Genomic DNA, 27,679 nt, shown 5'->3' with positions numbered 1-27,679 from the left:
CAACTTTTGAAACCGTAAGAAGGATAACCGGTTACATTATGTTAAGTCAGATATATGATATATGAAACTTTCGAAAAATGTCATTCTTCAAATTTCTTCATGATCAAACCACACAATTATTTTTTTTAAATTGAAATTGTATACCTGTTTTATTTTTGACTATACCAGAACTAAAATAGTAAAAACCAACAATATTTTTCTATTTTGCATGAAGTATTTAAATTTTTAAATACTTACAAAAAAACGTTTGTTTTTATTAAAGAACTAGAACTATGTTTATGAAATCTTAAAAGCTAAGAAATGCACAATCATCTGAACAACTATAATCTAACATTTTTGTGTTTAATAACATTTTGTTTTGTTCATTACAAATGTATGTTTCTAAGGTTTTAATATTTTTATTTTTTGTGTGAGGACAAATTGGGCCCACATGAAACCTGCCATTATATACACAACAATAATATTTTCTATTCGTTCTCTTACTTTTTTGTTTTTAAATTCAAAACTCGATTATTTTTTATAACAAATTAAGCAATCAACAATAAAAACCAATGAAATAAAAAAAAAACAAAAATTATCGACATTTTGTTTTCCAATGCAAAATTAATAAATATAAATAATATACAAAACTGTTAACTTATAAGGCACTGTATTGTAAAGATAATATTATAATTTTATAAATAAATCATTTAATTATTAAAGGAAACAATTAAACTTGAAATTAAATAATTTTTAATTTTAACTTTGACACATTTTAAAAAATCCCTAAACTTATCAGCTTTGTTTTCATTTCTTGTAAATTCAAACTTTTATTTTTGTTCATCTCATCAACTCAATGGCACAGTATTAATTTATTCTAATTGTTTGTATATATATTTATTCTTAATCTTAACATTATTTCCTTGGAATATATAAATAATAACTTTTAAAAGTACAAAGTGTCTTTTTGTTTGTTTTGATTATTTTCAATATTTTGATTTTATTATATTTACCATTTTTCTACGAACTAAATACAGTAAATAAATGTTCTTGTACTTTCACTTACATTGAATTATTTAAATTTGTTTTATTGTTAATATTTGTTTTAAATCTGTGGTGCAAATAATTTTCAAGAGACTTGAGTTTTTTTTAAGTATTTCAATATGGAGCTAAGAGTGGAATTTTATGAAAACAGAATAAATAAAATGACGAGGAAGACAACTTTAAATTTTAGTTGCGTTTTTGTATTCTTTTATAATGAGGATATGAGTATTGGAAAAATTAGAGAGATTTTGTTTAAATTTAATTTAATTAATAAACATTTTTAACAAAATTTGTGCAGCAAATACAAAAATTTTGTGAAAAAGAGCTTAGTATGTTTCGAAATTCAAGTGTAGAGAATAATTATTTTAAACTTGCACTAAATCGTTTCTATTATTGTAAATTTATTTAATTTATTTATATAAATTTAAATATTTTATTATAATAATTCTGTCCAAAAAAGGCACGTACCAAGGGCTATAGAAAATTGTATTTTATATTATTTGCATGTTTTATACAACAATAACACTTTTTTTTAAGGTTTTATTCACAAAAACAAATAAATACAAAAATTCTTTGTTTCTTTAAAAAAAATGATTTGGCATCACTGCTCACATTACAAATTTTTGATTATTTTTGGACTTTTCATTTCGATGCTGAGTTTTTTGATAATTTATCTTTTTGTTTTTTAATACCCATTACATCGAATACCAGTTAAATATTTCTTATCTCCTAACGGACTTTTGTACATTGTCTGTAAGGATGCACTGATTTGTACATCGTATTGGGATCCATCTCCGGAATTTTCTATTTCCCAGGGCTGTGGACTCATATTATCTACTTCAAAGTCATAGGTATACGGACTTGAAGGTATATTTTGAAATGTTTCAAAAAACCGCCCGATTTCTGTCGATCCAAAAGCCTGCTGAAATCCTGGGAGAGGTTTGATGTTCTACAAATAAAAGCACGTATTTTGAGCTTAAGGTAGAATTTACAAACGAAAAAAAAACTTACCCGAATACTCTCTCGAATTTCTTCAGCTTCAAGGGTTTTTCGTTTGGACTTTTTACTGGGAATTAGGTCACATTCGACTACTCGATTTTTCTTCTCCTCGAATATTTTACTTGGTGTACATTCAGGATGATAGTTGCGTTTGATGTTTGGAATTGGGCTAGAAGATTGCGGACTTAATGGCTTAGGACTATTAGAGGGTGCTTCATTTGTATCACATGGATTTTGTGATCGGTTGTTTTGAGCATATGGATATCGATGGGGTGAATGGAAGTTTGATAACGGATGGCTGCCGGAAACGAATGGAGTTCCACAACGTTCTGGTGTTGAAAGCTTTATGGACAAAATTAAATCATAAATCAATATTTATAAAAGAATTGACTTTAATCAGTATTAAAAATTTAAATGTTGACATTAGATGGTGTGACTTATTCTAATTTTTTTTATTAAATCACGCTAATAAGTGTGTGTTAGTTTGAAAACGAGTTTGAATTCTTTGAAAAATTAATGCGGGTGATGAAAAGTGAAAAGTCGTTTTGACAATGTTAAAAAGTGAGCACATTTTATTTACAGCATTTTGAAATACAGAATGTTGAGACACAGCATTTTGATCATGCAGTATTTTGTACACACAGTATTTTGAAATACAGTATTTTGAAATACAGTATTTTGAGATACAGTATTTCAAATACAGTATTAAACAGTATTTCGACCCAAACCCGTTCAGACAATATACAAATTGACTTGAAGGAAAGGCAAGGTTCTAATATCTGAGTTGGCAGCTGTCAAAAAATATAAATCAAATTAAGGCAACTTTAGTCAAGAAAAATATCCCTTACTATGAAGTCAAGTCAACAAATGACAGTTGATGACCATTTTTTACTCATCTAAAAGCTGAACTTCATAACTTTTAATTAAGTGCACAATTTAATTTTTAATTTTGTGTAAAAGGGTTACTTGTTATATTGGGAAAGGAATAAGGACTTTTTTTTATTAACACAAAGCACAACTTATGATGGAATTGTTACGTGTAAATTTAAATTTTGTAGCTAACAATGTTATTGGCATATGTTGTAAGTAAGAGATAGTCAAGTAAAGCTCCAAGTTTGAAATTAATGACATCGGAAAAATTAGCTAGCTGAGTTCAAAAAACATTTTACTGTGTTGTCTTTACCTGCTTAATGAAACTAATCGTTCCACTGACATCTGTCAAAGAAAAATATTTCGGTGGAAAACCAATGACAGCTTTAACTAGTCTCTAATTGTTTAAACTGTTTCTTGTCTGAAATGCTACATTTAGTTTTAAAAAGCTAAGAAAACTTATTTCGGGAAAATAAAATGATTGTATTTTGTCAGTAATTTCTTTTCAACGTTCAGTTAAAACAAAAACAGCTCAATTATTAATTTTATGTAAGACCATTTTTATTCAAAAAAACAACTTATTTTTGAATGTACTTTCTGCTATAGAAAGTCACATGCACAACTGTGACCATAAATTACTTAATTTAACTGCCCAAAGTAACAAAAACATCATATTTTAAATTATCCATATATCTCAATAAGTTCCATGAAATCAATATGGTTAAGCTTATCAGTTGCTTTTTTTCATTACAGCCTTTTCAGCTAAGCTTTTTTTATCAAAGGCTCTATGATCGACCGGTCTTTTCTTATTATTTTACATCAAGAAAAAGCTTACAGTACACTAAAGTGTTATCAAAAAGGTTTATACCTCTGCGTCTGCATAAAGAAATTCTATTTGAAAACTCTACCATCAAACTGGGAAAAAAAGCCGGTCGATGAATGTCTCCCTTATAAAAGGTATTTGAGCTGTGCGGGAGTAAATTTAACATCGTATCGTCGTCGTCGTTCGTCTGTCCTAGATTTCCAAGGCACATGCGTTATATTTTTCTCTTCGATTTTTATGTTGTAGATATTCGATAAATTCTATATCGTGTCACCCTTGCTACGGTTGGGGGTTGCTAAAAGTTGACGGCATAAAATAGCTTGAGTAAAAGACTTTGCAATAGCCCGCGTAATTGGCATTAGGATGGGTTTTGGTAGTGCCGATACTTCAAGTCTTTGCGAGTAACGAAAATATATACAAAACAAAAATGCACATTGCAACGTTCACCCCGATTTATGAAATTTGCAGTATTTTTGTCGTGATGATTTTTCCTACATTAACTGAGTTGGGAGTTTAAGAAGATATTGCTTAATTTAACCTGGTTAAGCAGCCAGGTTTTATCCATCACACCCTTCCAAATAAAAAAACAAGAAGCATTAAAATATCTGTCATTTAGGCACATTTTTTCCAAATTTACTTTTGAACAGGATTTTGAAACAAAAATGTCAAATTACTATTCCAAAAGAAGACAGCAAATATCACTGAAGTTTTTGGCTGACTATTGAACGAAAACAAATCAATTTATTTAAGTGAATGTAATGTCATTTTGAGAGATTAACATCAACAACAAATTGATTTATTTTAACCAATGAAAAAGAGAAAAAAAACTTTATTTTGTTGGTTTAAAATATTGGAAAATAAAAATCTATTATTGTATGGAAGCTTCAAAAGTTCAAACTCAAATCTTTTGTCCAAAGAGTGAACACAATTTCAAAACTAACCCTTTTATTCAAAAGTTAGTCTACCCCAAACATTTCAAAAGCTGACCTTAACAAAAAATATATTTCAATTATTTCCAAAACATTTCCCCATTTCTGTCCATTTCGTTATTGGATAAACGGTGACAGCAAAACTTCAGTCATAAGTAAATTAGTTAGTTTTTCTCATTAACAAATTTCCTAGAACATGCAAATTTAATTTTGTCCCCAACTTTAATTGAAGCTACAATGTCTCTAACTTCTGTGTGTAGGTTTAGCTTGTTGCTTTTAATGTAATTCATACTTTTCATACAGTCAAGTTTTGAAGGACAGAAGCTTTTGCTTATAGTTTAGAGGGAAAAGTGTTTTTATTTTTAAGTAACTTTACTTACAGACAGAAGGCTACTAAGGGCATTTAAAATATAACTTGTATATAGTTAATATTAAGGAGATATATAGTTTTGGTATAAACGAAAAAACTAAGAGGTAAACGCAATACCTATCTTTGAACCCAAAAGGAGTGTTTAGACGCTTGAAGTGAAATATAGGGGTCAAGTTTGGGCATAAACTATGAGTAAGTAGGATGGTTTTAGTAAAATAAAGTTCTCGTATAAAATATGTACTTACCAATGGAGTTGAACAGTCTGTTCTTCGACTGGAAGCACACTGAGTTTCACAAAATGTCCTTTCACTTTCACGATTGTGGTTGGATGATGGGGATTTGATGTTCGATGGATTAGGACTGAGTTGCTGATCTGTATACGGAAAGCGAAAAAAAATAGTTCGACATTAATAATATTTAATATTTTAACTTCATTATTTCAGTTTTATGTTAAATCCATAATACTAATCTTTTACTTTAGGACCGAGGATTAAAACAACATTTTAGCGTGTAAATTTTTCTTTTATGCTTTTAACAAAAATTGCCTTCGAAACAATTGTCGACTTTTAACGAGGTATTTCTTTCTCGTTGGGACCGGACGGAGTGCTGTAGTAGAATTAGAAATACCTTCCATAAATGTCTAAATTTGATACCGCTTCTTATATTGGTAGAAAATACCACATGATTGTGACAACACAAAATTTATGAGAAACACCTTTCTAATAGGGATTTGCCAGCTTTGAATATACTCGTAATTTGTGTACGCCCCCCTTTCACTAATCATAGAAGCTATCATTGGTAATTTATTAAGTCAATTCAACTTTTCATTTATAATTTTCTACCGAAATTCAAGGTCGGTGACTGCAACCTTAAGAACGTTAATTCTTATTTTCGGTCTTAATTTATGCCCAAGTTTCGAGGCTGTGAAAAATGTTTGGCCTTCATATTCGTTGTGTGAAGTATCCGTGTCAGTCGGGTTGGTCGAAGTGTCGAAAACATCGTTGTCATTTAGACGTATGCAGTGAACTATGCAAAAAAGTTAATTTCACTAAACCGGCGGCGTAGCGGTGCGGTTTCAAGAATTCGGCATAGTTCAGAAAGGTTCACATTCATAAAATATCAAGCTTAGTCAAAAATGAAAACTCTTGGACCATTTGAAGCGACGCTACGTATGTGTACATACGTTCTCTGATTGCGAAGTTGTCAAGTCTTCATTGGAAAATCGAATGAGGAAATAAATTTTATAAGCGTTGGATTTTTTTTAAGAAGTATATACATTTAATTGGCGGCCATTTTGTCCACTGCCAAATGATTTATTTGAAATTTCAACATGATAAAACTGACGCCTGAAAAAAGCTGTTAAATTGTGATCATTTATTTTGAAACGCATGGATATATTTGGAATTTCAAAATTGCAGTGATGATAATCTTTAAGTGTGTGTTGAGACACCGTTACATCGACATTGGCTTCCGATGTAGTGTAGTTTAACAGAACTTGATTTCTTTCTGCGAGGTTATGTGAAGTTGTGATAGTCAACGCCACGATAATTCCGAAACGGTTGACTTCTTAAAAGGACAACATTAGCTGAATTATTGCCGATATACTGTGGAAAAAGTTACTGAAAATTAGACTTCAACTACGTCCACCTGGCGGTCATATTCCAGAAATTATACTGACTTAATGGTGCCAGAAGAGTTTTCTTCGAGTTCGGATAAAGTAAATTTCATTCATTTAAAAAAATCATCTTTGTTTTATTTCATTTCAAAGTTCTGTACCATTAAAAAATCACCTTTTGAAGAAAATTTATTCCTAAAAATAAGAATTTATTGTTTATTTCTTTCTTTAATTTTATTATTATTTTTAATAGTTGAATCGAGTAAATAAGTATTCCTTTAACTATCCAAGAATGTTCCATCATCAATTAGTCATAAAAGTCTGTTATCAGTAGACAGTCAACTTTACAACAAGAAAAAAAAGCTTATCGAAATTTCTGCAGAGGCTAAAAATATTCAAATTATTTCTTCTTCCTTATATAAGGTCTCGATTGGCTTTGGAATACAGAGACTTTTTTATTATCCTTTCTAGCCTATAATAATATCTCTCAACTTTTCTCATCATCAAACTATAAGAGAATACAGAAGCCACCAAAGGAATGAGATGCACATTCACTTTTCATATTCAAAGCTCATCGTCATCATCATCATCACAAAAATACAGAACTACGTTGAATGAGTATCAAAATTAACCCCTAAATACTTATGCTCTCTTCACGTTTTCTGACATAATACGGTACAGGAAAAACGAATACGAATATAAGGGATGACCCCAAAGCCTTCCACTCAAGAGATTTGTATAGAAACTGTTAGAAATAATAAATGAAGAAAACAGAAACAGAAAATACAGGAAAAAAGCGGCATGAACCCTTATATACCTACGATAGAGAACTACCCCAAACGACTACGCAACTTGTTGAATGTCCATCGCGCAATCAGCCATTCAACCTACCCCATGCACAGCACAGTACAGCACACACAACAACATAAATCCTCAAAGCATTGGAATGTCTTGAAAAAGTTTTTCATATGTGAAAACATTTATGTTGCTGGAGAGAGGGCCGCGTCCTCTATAGCTCTTTAACCAACCTTTTTTTGGACTTTAAGGACACGAAAGCTCATTTTCATATCCGCAAACTTATTTTTTATCTTCTTCATATTAGTTGGTTCTTGGTTTGTTTGTTTTGTGTTCGTGTATTCTCTCGTTCGTCCCGTTTGTCTCAATCTGGAAAAGTTGAAATTTAAGCTGACAGTAGATATGTGCAGGGCTGCCATGTTCGGGACTTTATCGGACATTTTTTACCCTTTCTCCTACACTGCCAACAGAAGATTTAGAAAGACAGTCCACTCAATCATAATTGGGCTGAAAATACCAATAGATTTGCCTAAATCTTATCTTGGAGAAATATTCTTCTTCTCACTTTGTTTGGCTCTGATTTTGGGCTACAAATGCTTTTAAATTGGGCTATATCGAACTAGTTTCGGACATGCGGCAACCCTGTTTATGTGGGGACGTTTGTTTATTGCATATTCTTTTCGATTTCATTTCTTCTCTCTTCGTTCGGTGTACAGAATACAGTACACAAGGAACACGGATACTTGTTGAAGATATATAAAGTTATTAAATTCTGTCCATGACGCCTTTTTTTGCCACCTTAACTCTCACCCTTTTTGTTGGTTTCCCCAATATTAGCAGCGTAGTGGCCGGTATTGCGGCCGGCGGGCGCGCTGTGGGGATTATGTGGATATGTGTTCATTTGTTAGGGTGGTTGCACGATTGCACCCCCAATCTGAGTAGATTTTTGCCATTCTCAAATTATTGATTACGTGAACATAGAGATGTTTTTCTTTTGTTAAGGCTTAGATGGGTGTATGACGTCAATCAATCGAATACATAGATTTATTCGTTTGAAAAATTCTCAGTAGGGGTTTGCAGATTTGATGATACTAATAAAATAAAAATACATTGACCTTTATGTCAAAGGGGCCTATGGAAATGACATTTTTAAGTCAAGATATAGGTGTTTTCCAAAAATTTTATAACGACTTACGATACGTAGGAAATTTAATTTTTTGAATTATGAGTTAAAGTTGTTTAAAACTGAAACAAAAAGGGTGCAAGAAGAAAAAATAATAGTAATATTTTAGTAATTTAAAACGTTGTTAAAAAGTAAGTATGTCTTTTTGAAATGTCAAACCAACCTGTCAAAAAGACCAACTCCGAGAAAAGAATTGCTAGATTAAAAACCAAAATTTACAAATACAAATAATAAATTTAACAATTTTCTTTAATTGAAAACAATGTATCTGAACATGCCTAAACAGTTACAGCTTATGAATAAAACATCAAAACAAACAAACCTAAATCTACAGAACTGACATTTTAATTTGAAATGTCAGAAACTCAGGAGTCATATTATTTTGTAATTTTGAGAAATGCTTAAATTGATTTATAATTTAATTAGAACTCAAAAATGGAGTTTGTTTTTATAAATAAAAAAAAACACTACAAATTTTTACCACGTATAAAATATATTAAGAACAAAAATTTTATTACATCAAGAGAAATTGTATGCAACGAAAAATAACGTTTTTGACATATGGGGACAAAGTTAAACCTTACCAAAAATGTCTCACTGAATTGATTTAACGTCCCAAATATCTCTACAAAACTAACCTAAAACTTCAAGTGCTGCAGAGTATGCAACGTTTTGAAGTTCCGTAAGTGACTACATTCTGAAATATTATGTTGTAAGTGATAAAACTCAGTATCAAATCAAATCAAATGGGGTGGCGCAACAGTCCGTTGTGAACCAGGGCCTAGTGACTTACAACTCTCAACCATTCCTGTGTGCGAGTACTGTTGTCAGGAATGGAAGGGACCTACAATTTAAGGCCGAATCCGAACGGCTAGTTTGAGAAAGCACTTTTTCATGACAAGAATTACTCTTGGAGAATTTGTCAATTCCTCGCAAGAGGCAGTACCCGTGAAAAGACTTTGGATGGCACAGGCAGGGATCGAACCCAAGACCTCTGGCATGACAGTCCAACGCACTAACCATCATGCCACGGGTACTACTAAAACTCAGTATACAAAATCATAAAACCCTAATCTTTGTTTTGAAAATTTTAGGTTTGTAATTAAAGTGTGTTAAAGTTGATAGTCATAATAAATACCATAATGTTTAAACTAAAAATTATGCATCTTTAATAAACCATCAGGATTTATGATTTCCTTTTTAGATCCGAATAACTAGTGTTTAAAAAAAGTACCTGGCAAGGCTATGTCTACTATATAAACTATATGTTCCCCACAATTCTCAACTCTTATAATAAATTCCATTCATCCCCACAATAAATCTCAAAAGCAACAAGTTCAAGCCAGATTAAGTTTAGGTTCATTGTAGCCAAAAATAATTTCGAATAACTTTTGACAACACCAACCGTACAAATAGCTCATTCTGTTAGTTAATTTATCCTTCACACAAAAGAATGTCTATCTCTAACCTCAAATCCCACAAATTGATGAAACGAAGAACCCACCCCCAACCCCCATTTCTCGTTGCATTTAAAATGCGGTTGCAATAATACGTAGTACTATATTTATTTTCCATTGTTATTGTACCATTGAGGGTCCTGGGAAATAGATTGCGGTTTATTAGAGGTTCACTTTCATTTAAAAAAGTATTTTCAAGTCTATATAGAAATGTGTATGTATTCGTAAATAGGTATGTACAATGTACATACATATATACAATTTTGACTGTTGCGCAAATTTGTATAGTTTGTTAAATGATTTTGATTAATGACAGGAAATGAGCATTCAGAGACTTTAGAGGAATAATTTATTAATATTTTGTCCGATTGTGAGAGCACATTAATAAGATTATGTCAAAACTCTCGCCATGGCCGCTCTTAACTCATTGTCGATGATAACTCATTTAAAATGTAAATTTATTACAATATTCATTTAACAATTTTCCGGCATGTCGGTCGACACGATTAGAATTCAACAGCTAAGACAAGGATGTGATGTTGGACGATGTAAGGGGTTGTTAATTAAGTTGACAAATTTATCAATAAATTTATATGAAGTTTATTAAAGTAGAATCAGTTATTTAAGACAAATTCGAGGAAAGTAATTTTTCTAAACCGGTGGCATTTCAATTTAAATATAAAGTTTTTGAAAAGAGAAAAGATATTTCTTTTGTAATTTTAAGAAATGCAGCAGGATCTGATACAACTGACCAACGATTTGTTCAAGATAAAACATATATGTATGTATGTATGATGATGAAAATATCAAAGCGGCCCGAAACCATCCTTCACACAAAAACATAAAAGGGCAAAATTTGATTTTTGACAACCAAAATCGAGAGAATCGAGATTTCAATGTAAAAAGATTTAAGAGATGGGGATGTTGCTTTGCTAAGATAAAATCAATGTGACAAAAGGACTAAAACATAGAAAACATTAAAAAAAAAATTGAAATTCTCACAATTAATCAACGACGGATTATAAGACATTTCGATATTAAAGATGCGACCCTTAATCCAATTTTGTAAGAAGTCATTTGTGAAAATGATATTCAGGTTTTTTTTACAGACAAAAGGCTTACAAAACATAGAAAACATGGCATGGAAAACTTGGAACTGTCTCAACGGCAAATTACATTCCAGGAAAATATTCAAGATAAAACCAGTAAACATATTTTTTTAGGCGGGAGTGTAATTTTAAGTTGAAATCCATGTAGCAAAAGGATTAAAAAACAAAGAAAAAGTGGAAAGACAAATTTGATATTTTCAGAAAAAATAACTTCCAATTAGAAGAACGTTTAATACTTTGGATACCTTTAAGAAATCTATCAAAAATACTGATCAAATATAATAATAAATTTTGACATGTTTCAATAGCTTTTTATATTAAAGTGAAGTATTCAAATAATAAGATCAATAACTCATTTTGTATTAGGTGATTTGCTTAGTTGATATCTCTGTAGCAAAGGGACTAAAAAACATAGAAAACATAGAAAAACGACATTGCAATTATCACAAGTAATCAACGACTGATTAACCACAATTTATAAGACAGTTCAATATTATAGGCAGACGGGATTTCCGCAGAGTTCTTTAAATATACTTCCACAGAATTTAAGCACAAACTAGCGCCAATACTTAAAAAAGGTGACCCAAACGACCCAGCAAACTACAGGGGAATATCATTTCTTAATGCAAGTTTGAAGGTTTACACTTCAAATTTACTGAGTATCAGTCAGGGTTTCGGAAAGGGTATTCTACAGCTGATAACATTTTTATTCTTGGATGTATAATATGAAGCAAATTTTCTTTGGCCTAAAAGCTTGCTTTGAAACAGTTGACAGAAAAATGCTGTTCTATAAACTTTACAACTTAGGTGTATCATCAAAGTTTATTAAAGTACTGGAGAAACTTTACAATCAAACGAAAGCTAGCGTTCTTAATAGATGTCACATCAAAAGAGATCCAAACAAATCGAGGACTGCGTGAAGGATGCAATCTCAGCGCATTGTTTTTTCCATTATTTCTTGATGACTTGGTTAATTGGCTTTCTTGTGGAATGGAGTTCGAAAGCTTAATAATAAAAGTAATTATGTATGCTGATGACATTGTCATTTTGGCAGAGTCTCCAGCTTAACTGCAGCCTATGATCAATAGGCTATATGATTATTGTAAAAAATGGGGATTTGAAGTAAATTCTCCAAAATCTAAGATAATGGTATTCCAAAATGGTGCAGGTCGGACCGCAAGAGGAGAAAGCTGGAGATATGATGGAGTCGTATTGGAAGTAGTCAAGGATTATGTTTATCTGGGAATGACTCTCACGTTTAATTTGAATATAGACAAACGCCTCAAAGCCAAGGCTAATACTGCTAGAATGGCTATTTGCTCGAACTGGAAGACAATTTTCAATATTAAAAACATATCAACAAACGCCAAATATGAAGTTTTTAACGCAACTTCAAAAGCAGTTCTGTTTTATGAAGCACAGATCTGGGATGTTCGGAAATACGAAATTGTTGAAAATTTGCTTCGATTCTTTCTGAGAAAAGTATTTCTCCTCCCTCTAAGTACGCCTAAGTACATGCATCAATTGGAAACAGGGCTTTCGACACTCTTTGTATCAAAATTAAAGCTGAGCGCAGACTATTTTATACAGGTGATTAATATGGACCAAAACCGATTGCCAAATATTATGTTGAGAAGTGTCATGCGTCGAAAAACTGGATTCTACAAGGACTGGATTGATCTTGCTGCAAATTGTGGTATTATTCTAGAACTGAATGGATGTACTGGTCTCCATGATGAAAAAAGCACTGTACGAGGTTATCTAATCGATCGATGAAAATGAAAGGAACACATTCTTAGAAAAGGCGAGGATATCTACGAAAAGGGGAACTTCTTAACCTAAATTGCATGCCACACCAGAAACGATTTGTTTAATATTTGCAATATGGGAGGGTATATGTAAAATATTAAAGGAGCTAAGGAGACTCTTTTTCGAAAAAGCTATCTAAATGACAATGAAACAATAAGTTACCTAATGGAGAAGATTGGTTGCTGATCCAAAAATATACCACCGAGGCGATGATCTATAGAAAAAGAATCATAGATGAACATTTTTAAACTACCTTGTTTTTGTATTTTTGTGTCTACTAAAAGTCATGTTTTTCTTTGTATTTTGTAAATAAACTTAAAGTAAGCAAATTATTATTTTTCAGTTAAAGTTATTAACGTAATTTTGTTACGACTAAACTAAAAGTCACAAATACTTTCCTTTTAATTGTTTGCTTGAATCAAAAGTAAATCATGCTACAAGTCAATAAGTAACAATTACTTCAAAAAACTAAAAATTTTATGATTTTAAATTGAATATAAAATTAAATAACATTTTCACTCGGGCAGACGACATTTTTGTCATGCCTTATTATTTATTCCTTAAACCAAAAATGTATGTAACAAGAACCTTAAAATTATTGAATACAAACATCTATCTATCTATTAAAGGTATGATTTTAAAACCCCATTTTCGATAAGTTGATTTTCTGAGTTGACATTCATATAGAAACAAGACTGACAAAACATAGAAAACATTGCGCGACAAAGTTGAGACTTCCCCAACGGCAAGATAAGACCACCAATATAAGGCCATCAACGTCGTTCATTTTTTTAAGGGTGGTTTTCTTAGTTGATATCCAAGTAGCAAAAACATAGAAAACATGGAAAGACAAAATTGAAATCGTTACAACTAATTCGGGACAAAATTGCAAAATAGAAGATAGCTAAATATTCAAGATATAACATTTTAATATTTCTTTTAAGAGTCGCTTTGCTAAGTGGAAATCGTCCCAAATAAGTCACGAATAATAAACCGAGTGTTAAGATTTTTAATTCTTAGAAAAACATAGAAACCATTAAATGAAAAACTCTAAATTTTTGAAACTTTTTAACGAGCATTATAAAATTTGTATCAGTGAACGTTGTTTTGCTAAGTTGACTCTTATAAAGCTTATGGAAAGTTCTATTAGGGTTAAGAAATATATTTGTTGGAGATATTTTTTGGTGAAAGTAAATATCGTTGTGAAAAGAGCTATTATGTACATTTTTTCTTCAAACTTTGATTTCAAAAACAGTCTAAATTTAAAGCTTCCTTATATTCTTCTTTAAATGGTAGAAAAGATTCGTTTTTAAAAAAGAAAGTAAAATGATAAATAAAATTAAGACTTCTTAACTTACCTTTTGTACTCGAAACTCCATTCTCGATTTCCTCATTTCTTTCAGATATACTCTCCTGATCATCCTTAGTGTAGTCCTTCGGAGGGCCGCAGTTTTCTTCTGTGCCTCCACCATTCGAGGAATTCACTGAATACTCGCTGCCAGGAAATCCTGCACTCGTTGTAACCATGCTAATTGGTGTGCTTCCGCAACGCGAACTTCCACTTATTCCACTATCTGTAGTCGTGCTACCACTGGTCAATGGCGAAGCAATCATTGTATTTCCCATCGACGACGACGACAACGACGACGATGATAAGTTTTGGAGTTGTTGGTGCTGTTGTTGTTGTTGTTGCTGCAGTTGGTGGTGGTGGACATAAGAAGCTTCTGATTCTGTGATATGTTGGCCATTCCTTTTATTCGTTCGTCCATCATCCTTGGGGCTTTGAACTTGCAGGCCATTAATTGAATGAAGATTATGCTGGGCATAACGTTGCTCTGCCGGCGCAAAGGTTGAAGGATGGTATGGATAAAAATGCAAATAGTCCCGTTGCTGTTGTGATGCTGCAGCAGTAGCAGAATGCCCATACTGAAAAGCACTGTTCCTTGCAGCAGTGTAGTGTAGAATGCTAGATGGTGCACCTACTTGCTGATGGTCGTATCCTTCTCGATAAGGATGGTATGGCAGGGCTGATGGACCTGTCCCACCACCTCCAATCATCCGGCCACTGTACGTGCTGTCGTAATGGGCGGGATGATAGAGATGGTGTGACATGGGTGAGTGCGGATTCAGGTATGGTGATGCTAAGCTTCTCCTTCCCAATGCTCCATAGCCGAGTCCGGCAGCAGCTCCAAAAGAGTTTTGGTGATACTCGGCTGGGTAGCCTACTGACGGAATGTACCTATCGAAGCAATGCTGCTGCTGCTGTTGCTGATAAAGTCCTTCAGAAGAATGCATTGCTGCCAATCTATGCTGATGCTCTTGATACCGAAGCAATTGCTGATGTCTGTGATGGCCAGCCACCACAGTTACGTTCGGTGCCATCCGATTAGGAGGGCCACCTGAAAGAACAGCGTCCACGCCAACACGGCTCGTCATGGGATGGGTCGAACCAGCGTATTCCGAATACTTGCGAGTACTGCAGTAATCCATGCAGTCAAGAGAGGCTTATAATATATTAACGAGAATTGATTTTTTATTTTGTATTTGTTCTCTTCGCCCTAATTCCACACCGCATAAAATTGGCCTTGTAAGTCCGAAATGCAGAGATTCGGACAAAGTCCCTTGGGGGAGGTCTCCCTTTTATAATATGAGTTTTTGTGTGTGCACCGTGACACTCCCGTTTTACACATTCATTCCACTCATTGTTTATTGATTTTCCACCCCTTTTTTCCCTGAGTTCACTCCCAATTCCATTCCAAGCCCAATGTACGAGTGTCAGGCCAGAGGGATGGTGACATGTTTCCGCAACACTGGGATATTGAAATTGATTTTCTTTCTTTGTGTGGCACCACTTTTCTGCTCTGTGCTCTGCTCTGTTCTGTTCTGCTCAGTGCTGATGGAGTTCTATTTGATTTCCCCAATAGACTTTGTCCAAGTCAATGGATATCTGGAGAAGATTTCAAATTAAGCTGGACTCATGTTGATTTTCGCCTAAAAATATACAAAAAGAAAAAAAGAACTTTTGAATTTGAAGCCAATCTGTATCTCTAAAGGATGTTTAAATATTTGAGGATGACGATGATGATGGGATCGGGCATTGGACATCGAGCATCGGAATGGATGTCAGATTGAATTACTCTCATCTGGTGGACAGGGTGATTAATTAAATATTATATGCTTTGTTTATTCAGGGAACAAATATTTGCTGACATGGAGTTTCGATTGTGATCGCAGACATGAGCCAATCCTCAAAAAACTTAAATATTTATAGTGTACATTTTTTGTGATTGACTTCCAGGACGATTGAACTGAATGTGCCCTTATCACCTCACTTAACTATACCAACATATAATGTACTGGCCCCGTTTACCATGAGGATTTTAATTGAATGAAGTATTATGTTTGCTTTATTTTTGAATGAGTCAATTCAATAAAATAATATAAAATGTTTCCAGACGAAAGGACCATCAATTAACTTTCTGATATTTCACAAATTTTCGATCAATATTTATATAAATGGTGAAGGTGACGGTGCGGTAGATGGCGCGGGCGTCCTTTTATGTTAAGGAACGCAAAAGTTACCGATTTTCCAGATGAAATTATTTTATAATGAAATGTTCCAGAGCAAATTCAATTTAAAGCTGGAACCTAAAGCGCTGCTGGTAATGGTGCTGGTGCTAGGAGATGGTGCTGAGAGAAGGTTTTTGGTTAACTCTTATAAAATGCTGTGGGCATCAGGATATGGCAAATTGTTGCCAGCATCATCATCATGATTGACTTGATTTTATTGCTGATGGGTATCAGAGGAGAAAATTGAATTAAAATACATTTGCAACCTAGAGTTAAGTTGGTTGCGGTTGATATGGTTTTTTGGTGTAGAGCTCTAGCCGAAGAGCTGTAGAGCTCTAACCGAAGTGATGTCTGGGCTTCGGTTTTTTCATTTAAAAATGAATGCGGTTGAGAGGTTATTGTTTTTAGTTAATTTTGTTTTGTACTTGAATAATATTTTGATATTTTGTCCCGTACACAATAAAATTGTATTCTGCATTTACTGACTAAATAAAATTGAAAAAAGTGCCACTACATATGTAAATAGCTGTCAAAAAGTGTCTTTTGAATTTGAAGGAAGTAGAATAGGTTTTGGAAAAGGAGTGGCAAAATTGACAAAAAACTATTCACTCATTTTCGAATACAAAAACAATTGATTGAAACTTTAAGAGATCCTCAACACATTTTTACTATTTAGAGGTTTTCTAATAGTGACTTTACAACTTTGAATATATTTTGTAAACGCACCCTTTCACTAATCATCGAACTGTCACTGTCATTTTGTTCAGTGAACTCAACATTTGTATTATGGTAAAGGACACGAACGAGCAACGTCTGCAAAAGCTTTCTAACGAATTTCGGAGTCGTTGACCGCAACTTTAAGAGTGTTAATTTTTTAATTAGTTGATAACTAATTAAAAGTTAAGTGCGAAAATTTGTGTCTACATAGTGGCAGTGAGACAACGGGTCTATAGCAAATGAACAAATCGGTCAATTCTATGAGGTTTTAAATAATTGGGCATTCTCGACGCTCGTACCGCATTATGGCGTATTTTGCATAAGAATCTTGGTTAACACAACAGAATTGAAGCTGACAGAACATTTGTTGTTGTTTTCAAGTTCTTATTGAAAGACCCTTCATTTCTCATGTTAATGGTGTTTGTAAGCTGTTTTAAAAATCTGGAAGGCTATTGTCCATAATTTGAAATAATTTGATAAATCGTTGAATGGCAGAACAGCGCTTTCGAACTCTGGAAATTGGCTTTGAAAAAAATAAAATCTTTTTAAAAAGCATAATGGTTAAATGACTTTGATTTGAAAACTTTCAAAATGTCATTAGATGAAACAAATACAACCATCAAGGATGAAGCCATTAACCAATCGAATCTTCAAGCTCTCAAAAAAAACACCCTATTCAAAACCAATGCGTTAAAATTGTATAAGATGCTAAAAATATTTTGACAGTATGTATTTGCGTATTCTATTTTCGTTTTGATTAAATTACTCCTATGTATCGTTTCCCTTTACCAACAAAAATTGCCTAACATAAAGCTTCTTAATTATATTTGACGACACCCTTAGGAATTTCCTAAACAGTCTTTCAAAAACTTATAGCCTACTCCTACAACTCTCTAAAACCTTTTTGCAGCTCTACTGCCAAACTCAAATACTCGTAATATTGCTGTTTTCACTCATTCTGTTCTGGTATTCATATATGAACCAGAAATCTTAATGAAAAGGGTTAGGAAATAATTACAGTTCATCAATAATTTGAAAACTTTTCTCACCGCATAATATTTAATTATCAAGAGACTACTCAAGCTACATTCTTTAGTTGTAACCGTTAATAACATTTATAGTTTGAAGAGTATATCCAAAAAGTAACGACTTTTAGGGTAGGGACCCTACCCATCGACCCTCAGTATATCTACTCCCCAACCCACATAACATACATTTTCCAGTTAATTAGAAGAAGAATCCGTCTTGAGAGCAAAGAAAATACTTTGAATTGGCAGCCAGCAGCGAAGAGGTACACGTTCACACATCTTATTCAAATTTTTGACAAGTTTGAATATGCGCATATCAAATGAAGGTACTTCATTACCTGAATACGTCTTCATTCGTCTCACTATAAAATTCCACAGACTTTTAGGATAAAGTCATATTCATTTGCCGACGACGCGACGACACGTAATAATTCTGAATGAAAAAACGTATCCACGGAAGTATTATACCAATCAACACCTTTTGTATTTTCGCTGATTTCAGTATTCTCATTTCGACAGGGATTTCAGCTACAGGGAAGTGCAACATCTCAAAGGAAACAAGTTTTCATGTTTAATTAGCAACAAAGTATTTATTTTCTCGAGTCCCGCCTTCCACGGGAGTGCAATAAGTCAAACTTTGGTCAAAATTCAGAAGCCAAAAAAACAAAACCAAAGAACCCTTTCTTTGTATTCGTATTTCTAGCCAAAAACAAACTGCAAGTACTCCATTTGAAAAACACACAAAAAGTACAAAATCACTGTGAAAAAGGAAAATTATCAACAAAATAAGAAAGAAAAAACATCAAAATAAATGAATACAATTTCCTACAAAAGTGCGGCGGAAAAAGTTTTTCCCCCAAACAATTCCAATTCACTCAAAGAGAACTTAACAATCTAAATTCAATCTCCTCGTCTTCTTCAAACACCCTAAATTGGCCACTTGTTGCTAAGACTTTTCTTGTGGATATTTTTCTTTTTGTTATTGTTATTGTTGTTTGATTTGTTAAGTTAAAATATTGGTCAAAGTGGAAATCTACTACCCTCTCTTCATGGTGCATGCATATATAGAATATTGTTGATGGTTTAAAAGAACAAAGAGCGTCGAGGAAAGTCGATTGGAGGAAGCTTATAATAATTAGGGCTTATTCGTTTTATTGAACGTTGAAGAAAGAGATGAACTCAAGTATTTTTTTTTTATTTGAGGAAAAGTGGTCTAAATTTTAATATCGTTTGAGATTTGTCCATTTATAAATTCAGAAATTATCTATTCTAACAATTTGTATGGGGAATTAGTACAATAATATAAGGGTTTCACCTTGAGAAGAATAAAAGGAAGCTGGACATTTGTCATTCCTTCCTGTTGGTGATTTAAAGATATTGTAAAAGTCACATTAAATCTCGAGTCTGTTTCGTCAGTTATGTCAATAGTCGCGATGTTATCATTTATTCAGTTCTATAAAAAATACCCGTGTTTTGTTTTTAAATCCATCAATAGTATAGTAAGATTTTACACGAATATCAAAAACAATATCCGCAGTATGAATACGTCCGATAAAAGTTAAAGTAGAATCTTTCTACGGATGGGTTTTTGACATTTATACGAGTCTCAAATGGATCGTATGTGATTTCGTTCTCAAATGTTGGTACAATTGATATTTCATTTGTATTTCGATGGCTGTGTTCATTGAGTAGTTATGCATTTTGAATCATGTGTTTTCCATTGCTGAAAAAATCAATCTGTTACTGTTGATATTATTGAGTTTTGTTAATGAAAATGGACTAATTGAGCTTATTTTGCAAGAGAAAACAATGGAACAGATAGTTAAGTTTTGCTTTGTTCCTACCAAAGGTTTATCTTAGTTTAGATTAAATAAATCTTGTTGGTTCCACCGCACAAGAAGATTTAAAAATGATTTGACAGCACTTTCTAAAATGCAAATGCTGTTTTGATATATCTTATGAAGTGCAAGCAAGAATATGCTACCTCTACCGCATGTGCAATTTTTTTTTAAAATTTGATTAAAACAAAACTATATTTTTATTGACAAATTTTGACTCGACTCCAATCCTCGACCGGAATCGAGTCGAATCAAGCACATTTCAACTCGATTCAGGTATATAAAGAATTGAAATGAGCTTCAAGCTCGCTTCAACACCACATGTTAGTGTAGTAGTCTACGAACAAACCCCCTCCTTGAAGCAATTGTTAAATAGACTTTTTTTATAGAATTTCAATTTCCAGATGTTTTCTTAACATTTTTTCTTGAAAATTGTCCATTTTATTGGTTTTTTTTGCTAAGTTAATTTTAACATTTCATTTTCACACATGGAGCTGTACAAAGAAAACAAATACCCAAATCATCCAAAAACTACAAAACAAAGTCTTTCGTGGAATAGTTAATGCAATTTGGTACATAAGAAATACCGATGTACATCGTGACTTACAAATAGAAATGGTTACAGAGACTGCAAAGTCATTCTAATTCTGAAATGGAGCCCGTATTGAATATAAGAAACCATTTTCGGAGATTAAGAAGAACCAAACCTCATGAGGTTATGGTCTTCAAAAACATGGGAAAGTATTAAAAGTTTAAACTTCCCCCAAAGTGATTGTACAAAGTTATGAAAGAAAAATCTGTAGTTGATCCTTCAAGGTTGGTCCTGATGAAGAGGTGGTTTTAGTGGTTAAGAGTCCCACACTACTTGGTTTCCAATGCTGCCAAGTGCCTTTTGAAGATTTCCTCCTGTCAAAAAAAAAAATTTCTATTTGTGTTTTTTATTATTATTCTGACAGGTCTTCTTTCAGTTGTACCAATTTTTAAATACAAAAATCTGGCTACTGCCGATGAGTTTTCTAGGGAATTTTCTGCTATACTATTTATAGAATGCCAAAAAACACGGGTATTGTCAAACATACAATTTGTCAAATTGTTTGTTTCCATCATTTCTACATTTTAAATCTTTACTTAAATAAATTAAGCTGATCTAAGCCGTGTCTATTATAAAATACAAAATTGACAAGGGCATATGACTTAGAACCCTAGTGATGGGGTTGTTAAAAATAGATTTGAAGAGCCAATGATGAAAAAAATTATTACCAGCTTTAGATAGATGACTTAAATTACTCCCATATTTATAAGTTTTTTTCAAAGCTAGTTTTCAACTTAAGTGAGTTTTAAGTTTTTCAAAAAATACTAACAACTCGAAACCCTTCTAAAATCAGTTTTGTCCTAAACAAATTTTGAAGAAACTTAATAATATATATAATGGATACAGTTCAGGATGTAGTCGCACAAAAAATCGGTTCCAACGCATATAAGGTAAATTAGGAATGTGCTCTATTTCTGGGGTTCTTAATCATGTTTTGACCATTTTTATTTTTAAAAATAGAAAACGGATAATATGCTAATAGGATGCTGCAATTATCGGTGGAGGAGACAACCTAGTAAAAAGCTTACACAACAACAATTTAATTAAAATAAATCTGATCTCTATTTTTGGAACGGTGGGCCATATTAAAAAATGTGTGAGTTGAAAAAGCTTGCAAACGTTATACCTGATATTTTTTTAAAGTTGTTAACAGAATTGTTTCCCAAAAATCGAAAGATAATCATGAAAAGGTGGTGTTCGGAAACTTTGGCAGTCTATAACTTACGGAGGCATAGACACCATGATTTTGCTCGGACCACTAAAACAAATTTCCAGCTTAATATTTTTCATTTCTATGTTGACCTTTTTTATTGCACTTTTAATTCAAAAAAATTAACTCATAATAAAATAATTATTAATGTCAAAAAGATATATACATATGTAAAACACGCTTTATAAGTGTCTCAAAATGTATGTTAAATTTAATTTTAATAGAAAATATAGTGATGTAATTTAAATTACTTTTGTATGAGTCGTGTTGCATCATCTGGAAACAACATGTTTCTCACATTTACATCTTGTAATTTAGGGCCAATGGTGTTATAGCACTTTAATGAATAAATAATTGTTACTACCTGACCAACCATATTTTCAAAGAAAAATTATTTGAACAGTCCAAAAACAAATTTAATCCTCAACTCGTGGATTTCCCGACCCCAAATACGATTTTTTGACAGTAAACAGAAGATGACCTTGTATGAAACATCAGCATACTCATTATCATTATGTTATTTTACAATGAAAAGGCGGTGGTTTTTTTTGTGTAGCGCTCAATTTTCAATAAATTCTAAAGTGTCAGCTGTCACATTGCTATAGCCATGTGTGTTGAACCAAAAATCAAATTTTTGCGTAAATAATGGGACAACTTTTTATTTATTCTCTCTTTGAAATTTTAAATTAAGTATGTTTATTTATTTAATTTAAAAACAAACGTGTGTTTTTTAGGTGTATAAAACTTTAAGTTGGCAACACTATTTTAACTGGACGTCATTTTACTAATGTCAAATTATTTACTTTTAGTTTGGCATTTAAAGAATTGGTAAATGGGCCAAAAAAATACTACACTTCTTGTTATATTTATACGTCAATAAACAAAATGAGTGATGATAATCCTCAAGTGTATGTTAAGACACGTTTACATCCACACAGATTTACTGTTTGATTTGCTTAATGGGTTGGTGAAATAATTGGTACGTACTCCTTTGAAAATGTCGCTGATCAGAACATTAATGTCAATGCTGACTGACGCAACATGTCACATAGATCGTACCTTAATTGATATAATGAAGGAAATGTATGTTCACTGTTTAGATCTAAGTTTTACGGTACTTATTCGTGAATAAGTCTGAAAGATCGTGCCATTTAACGCCGGCCGCTATTTTCTGTGAGATCATGTGAAGTCATTTGCTAGTAAATTATCTTTGGAATGTTATTAATTTTATATCAATTTAAAAAAAAAATCGTATTCCATTTCAAAGTTATACATATATCTCTAAAAAAACACCCTTCCCATAAATAAAATCTGCACTTCACAAGTTATAACAAATATCCTATAAAGTGCTATAATTCCTAGCAACAATTTAAATATTGTAAACATTTTTTGAGAGTTAACCTTTCGGACTTTTTTTTGTTAGTTATTTTGTGTTAAATTTGTGTATGTAGTTTTTCTTGAAACAAAGTCCGAGATAATAGTTTAAAGTTGGTTTAAGAAATTATAGTAAACATTTATAAAGCTTCACTTTTGTCAATTGACACTGCAAATGCAACCTCTTTACCTTTTAATCCAGTAGCCATATAGCCAACAATAATAACTCATAAAGTGCAGTAATAAATCAATAAAAAGAAAACTTTTCTTGTGGGTTGGCTGATTTTTACACCAATGTGCAAGTGCATTGAGGTCAAAGGAATATAGCCACTTTACACCCTTTACAATATAAGTATCAAGAAGGTAATATTTGCATGTTCTAAACTCCTGGGGGTTGCTGGAGTTTAATAGAAAAAAGAGAATCCCACGGTATTGGGGTTGCTTTAGACGACAATATGACGAAATAGAGGTAAGCGTGGTAGGAATAGGAAAAACAATAGGCAAATAAGCCCTGCGTCCAATGGACTAAAGAATTTATTACTAATAAATACTTTGCTGAAGGTTTTTGATATAGTTATAGTAATTTCAAATGGTGAGTGCTTTTTTGTGCATGGCCTGTCCTCGTGCTTAGGTTATGGTTGTCATATTCTCTATTTCCTTTATATTTAGTTTTTAAATTTATTGATTGCAAATATAGGAAGTGAAAAATGCGATAGGTTCTTTCTTTAATCACTTTCCCAAAGTCTCTTTTCTTGGACGAGTCGCATGTTTTTCTTTAAATTAACTTAAATTATTATTAAATTATCAAAGTGACATTGTCATTAAGAAAAAAAGGAGTCTCTCGGATGCGACCCACACCGATAACATTAAAATAATTATTTCTTTGCAATCAGCCAAATTGTCATTTAAGGAACTTTGAAAGTTCGGAAAGTATGATAAAAATGTAATCTGATTTCTGTCAAAACATTTGAGATGTCAAACTAATGAACTATTTTTGATAGGAATATAATTGTTGTAAATAAACAATGTTACCAAATGTCAAAACAAAATTAATAAATGAAATTAAATAAGTTTGAAAATAAGATCTATTTTAGTCCTTAAGAAATTTAAGTCGAAAATCAGTTTTTGCCTATTTTTAAAATTTTCTAAACCATTGAACAAATATCAAAAACGTTATTTTGTATTTTGTTTACTTAAAGTTTATTAAAGTCAATAGAATTTTTAGTTATATTGAAACGTAAGAATATCTTATTTGAGGTTAACCAAGTTTTTCGGTTTTATTAATTTCCCAAAAGATGTTATTTTAATCGGTCCGATTTTTCAAATTGAAAATTTTGACATTGCTCGGCGTTCTGAATATTTTTCACTTCCAATATTATGCGAACAAAAATCATGTTGCCAATAAAATTATTTTTTGAGTTGATTATAACATTTCTAACACCTGGTAATATTTTAATAAAAATAAAAGTCACAGTTTTTTGTTTTGAAAAAAAAAACTAAAAGATATTACTAGGTCGATTTTGATTCCAACATCTTGGCAACCATTTACGACATTGTCTTCAAACTAATTTAATCTAATCAAAAGTATTGCTTTTAGCTTTGAGTAACATTTTTAGAAAAATCCAATTGTCAAGAATATTTCGACAATAAATTAATTGCCTTCAAAATTATTTATTTATTGGTTATTAACATTAGAAAATCCAATCAATGTTTTTAAAAGAATTAAAAACTTTCAAAAATTGGTAAAAATTGGTTTTCGACTAAAATTTCTTAAGGACTAAAATTGGTCTTATTTTCAAACTTATTTAATTTCATTTATTAATTTTGTTTTGACATTTGGTAACATTTTTTATTTACAACAATTATATTCCTATCAAAAATTGTTCATAAGTTTGACATCTCAAATGTTTTGACAGAAATCAGATTGCTGTTAACTCTAAGTTAATTTAAAAAAAAATACAATTGACAACTTTGTTTACAAAATACAAAAACCAACCAAAAATTGTTAATTATTTAAAACATAGAAGATATTACTTTGGTAAACTTTAAGAAATTTCGTCATGCGGCACGAATAGAAAGTTATAAGTGAAGATTGCATCACATCCTCCTTTTTAATTTCTATTTTTAAAAAACCATTCACTCTAATTTAGTAATAAGCTTGCTGTAGGTGTTTAGGGGTAAATTTTTATATTATGAAATTGAAGACCAGACTGAGGAAAAATCAAGTGACAGGTGTCAAAAAGATCAACTCCGAAAAAAGTATAGCCACACCTTTACAAAACAAAAACACCCGTTTAAATAAAAAACGAATTCCTCCTATTTTTTAAATTTACTAAGGTACCTATAGTTTCACTTGAAAAATAGGACGAAAATCCGTTTTTTTAACATAAAGTGCATCAACAACACCATCCCCATTTTAACCTATATCAATAATAACAATAATTCAAATAATTTCAAAATAATTTATTATGGTTTGCAGCCGCTATCCTAGTCAAGTTATTGTTGTTATTTTGTACACTTCGACTAGTATTGAAAAAAATTAAAACGCTCTGGTTTAAATTTGTATATTTTTGAAATAATTCATCGAAAACCGAAACCAAAATCGCACAATTTAAAATTCCTCTAATTTTTGAATCCGAACGAAATCACACTAACAAAATTCTAACAACGGTCAACTTCAAAAACCACCCACAGCAAGTACGAATAATCCGTTCAAATAAATCCATAAAGGACATTTTTTTAAACCCTACTCTCTGGCTAGAACGACAGTAGGAAGGTAGGTACTCGTACAAGTATGTGCAGAAAACACATCCCAGCAAGGAGTAATCCTTTTCTGTTTTTTTTTTGTTGTTATTTTTGTATTTTTGTTTTACAACGCGCGTGGCTAGCGTCATTGCCAAAATTAATCAATAAAAATGAGTAACGTAAAAATCTGTGGAAAAATTTCACACTTCCTTTCCTGATGGCTCAACCCTCAAAGCCAAAAAGCTGTACTAAGGAATTTCATTTTTTAAATTTCAAACTTACATCAATTTTTAGATTGTGTTGATGATGATGATGTTCATGAGGATGATGAAGATTTGTGATAGCATATGGGATGTTTTTGAATGCTGCCAAGAAACAAACTATCACAGTAAACTAAGAAAACGCGCGCACTAAGGATACGCGCCCGAAATTTATCGATGTGCTATGGGTATTAACTTTTTTTTGTTGTATATTAACACTTGAGATGTTTTATCGATTTTATTTATAAAGTTTAATTTTGTAAGTTAAGTCAAGATACATTTATCAATTTTGAAAGTTTTCACCACAAGAGTGTGTCTAACTGTGAAGAACCACTCTTTGAAAATACGACGCGAAGCAACGAACACTGAAGACTGAGAAAAAGTCACCATACGCGTATTTTCCGTAAACATGGGTTTTCCTATGGGCACCACCGAACGGCGAACGGAAAAAGGAAGCCTTTGGTGTTCCTGAATCTTTTTCTTAGCTCTGCTAAGGCTAACGTCGTTGTCGCGTTGTTCGACGACTGCAAATGAAACCGCACACTAAAACTTCGATCGGGTATATTGAGTATTTTACATTTCGGGTCAACATAGCAAGCTTTCTTGCTTTTCCTATACTCTCGTCGACTCGAGTGCCTCAAGCGGTGAATCTTCTATATTGTATTCCGTTATTTTGTATACCGCGGCTAGCAAAGGACACTGGCTGGAAGGAAAATTCACAGAACCGAAGAAGGCGAGAGAGAGCTTTTATGCTCACACTGCTCTACGAATTAGGACTTAAAGCAGAACTCACATCAAAACAGAGAGAACATTTCAAAACAAAAACGAAAGACATTTCAAAGCAGAAGAGAGCAAAATTTGAGACGCATTTTAATATTATTTGATGTGCATTGATAAGAAAAACATCCACTTTTTCTGTTTTCCAAATGCGGTCAAGAGAAATATTTGCTATATCTCCAAATAAAGAGAGAGAAAGTTATAGTGAAGTGCACATTTTAAGCTTAATTTACCCGCCGCTCTCACTTAATACAATAAGCAAGAAAAACAAAAACAAAACCAAAAACCGTATTCAACCGCTCTTTTGTTTCAAGGAAAACGGAATTCCCACAAGGACAATGTTAGTATGATGATGGATATACCTACCCGTAAATAGGAATAGGGAGGTGGTGAACACGCTTTTCTCATTTTTGTTCGCCATCGCCGTTCGTCTATTTCAGGACTGTACTTCACTTCTTGATGTACGCGAGTAAATGTAAGAAAAACGAAAAAAAGACGAATATCGATTAATATCCACGGGTGGTGGACCGATTTCATCAAATTTTAACTTCCAGCAAATTCAGTTAGATAAATAAATACAACAGAA

General features: G+C 32.2%; 1 protein-coding gene across 1 annotated transcript; it reads right to left on the bottom strand.

Moving 5' to 3' along the window:
* Positions 1 to 178: 178 nt before the first annotated feature.
* Positions 179 to 26,939, bottom strand: LOC129947354 (la-related protein Larp4B). Its single transcript, XM_056057880.1, has 5 exons — positions 26,339 to 26,939; positions 14,341 to 15,973; positions 5,260 to 5,387; positions 2,035 to 2,364; positions 179 to 1,972 (listed from the first exon to the last, which is right to left on the bottom strand). Exons 2-5 carry the CDS (start codon positions 15,470 to 15,472, stop codon positions 1,709 to 1,711), a joined length of 1,854 nt encoding a protein of 617 aa, XP_055913855.1. The 5' UTR covers positions 15,473 to 15,973; positions 26,339 to 26,939; the 3' UTR covers positions 179 to 1,708.
* Positions 26,940 to 27,679: the final 740 nt, after the last annotated feature.

Source organism: Eupeodes corollae, chromosome 2 (assembly GCF_945859685.1).
Source record: "Eupeodes corollae chromosome 2, idEupCoro1.1, whole genome shotgun sequence".
NCBI classification, from domain to species: Eukaryota; Metazoa; Arthropoda; class Insecta; order Diptera; family Syrphidae; genus Eupeodes; species Eupeodes corollae.
Note: the sequence above shows the minus strand (reverse complement) of the source record. Positions and strands in the feature narration are given on the sequence as shown.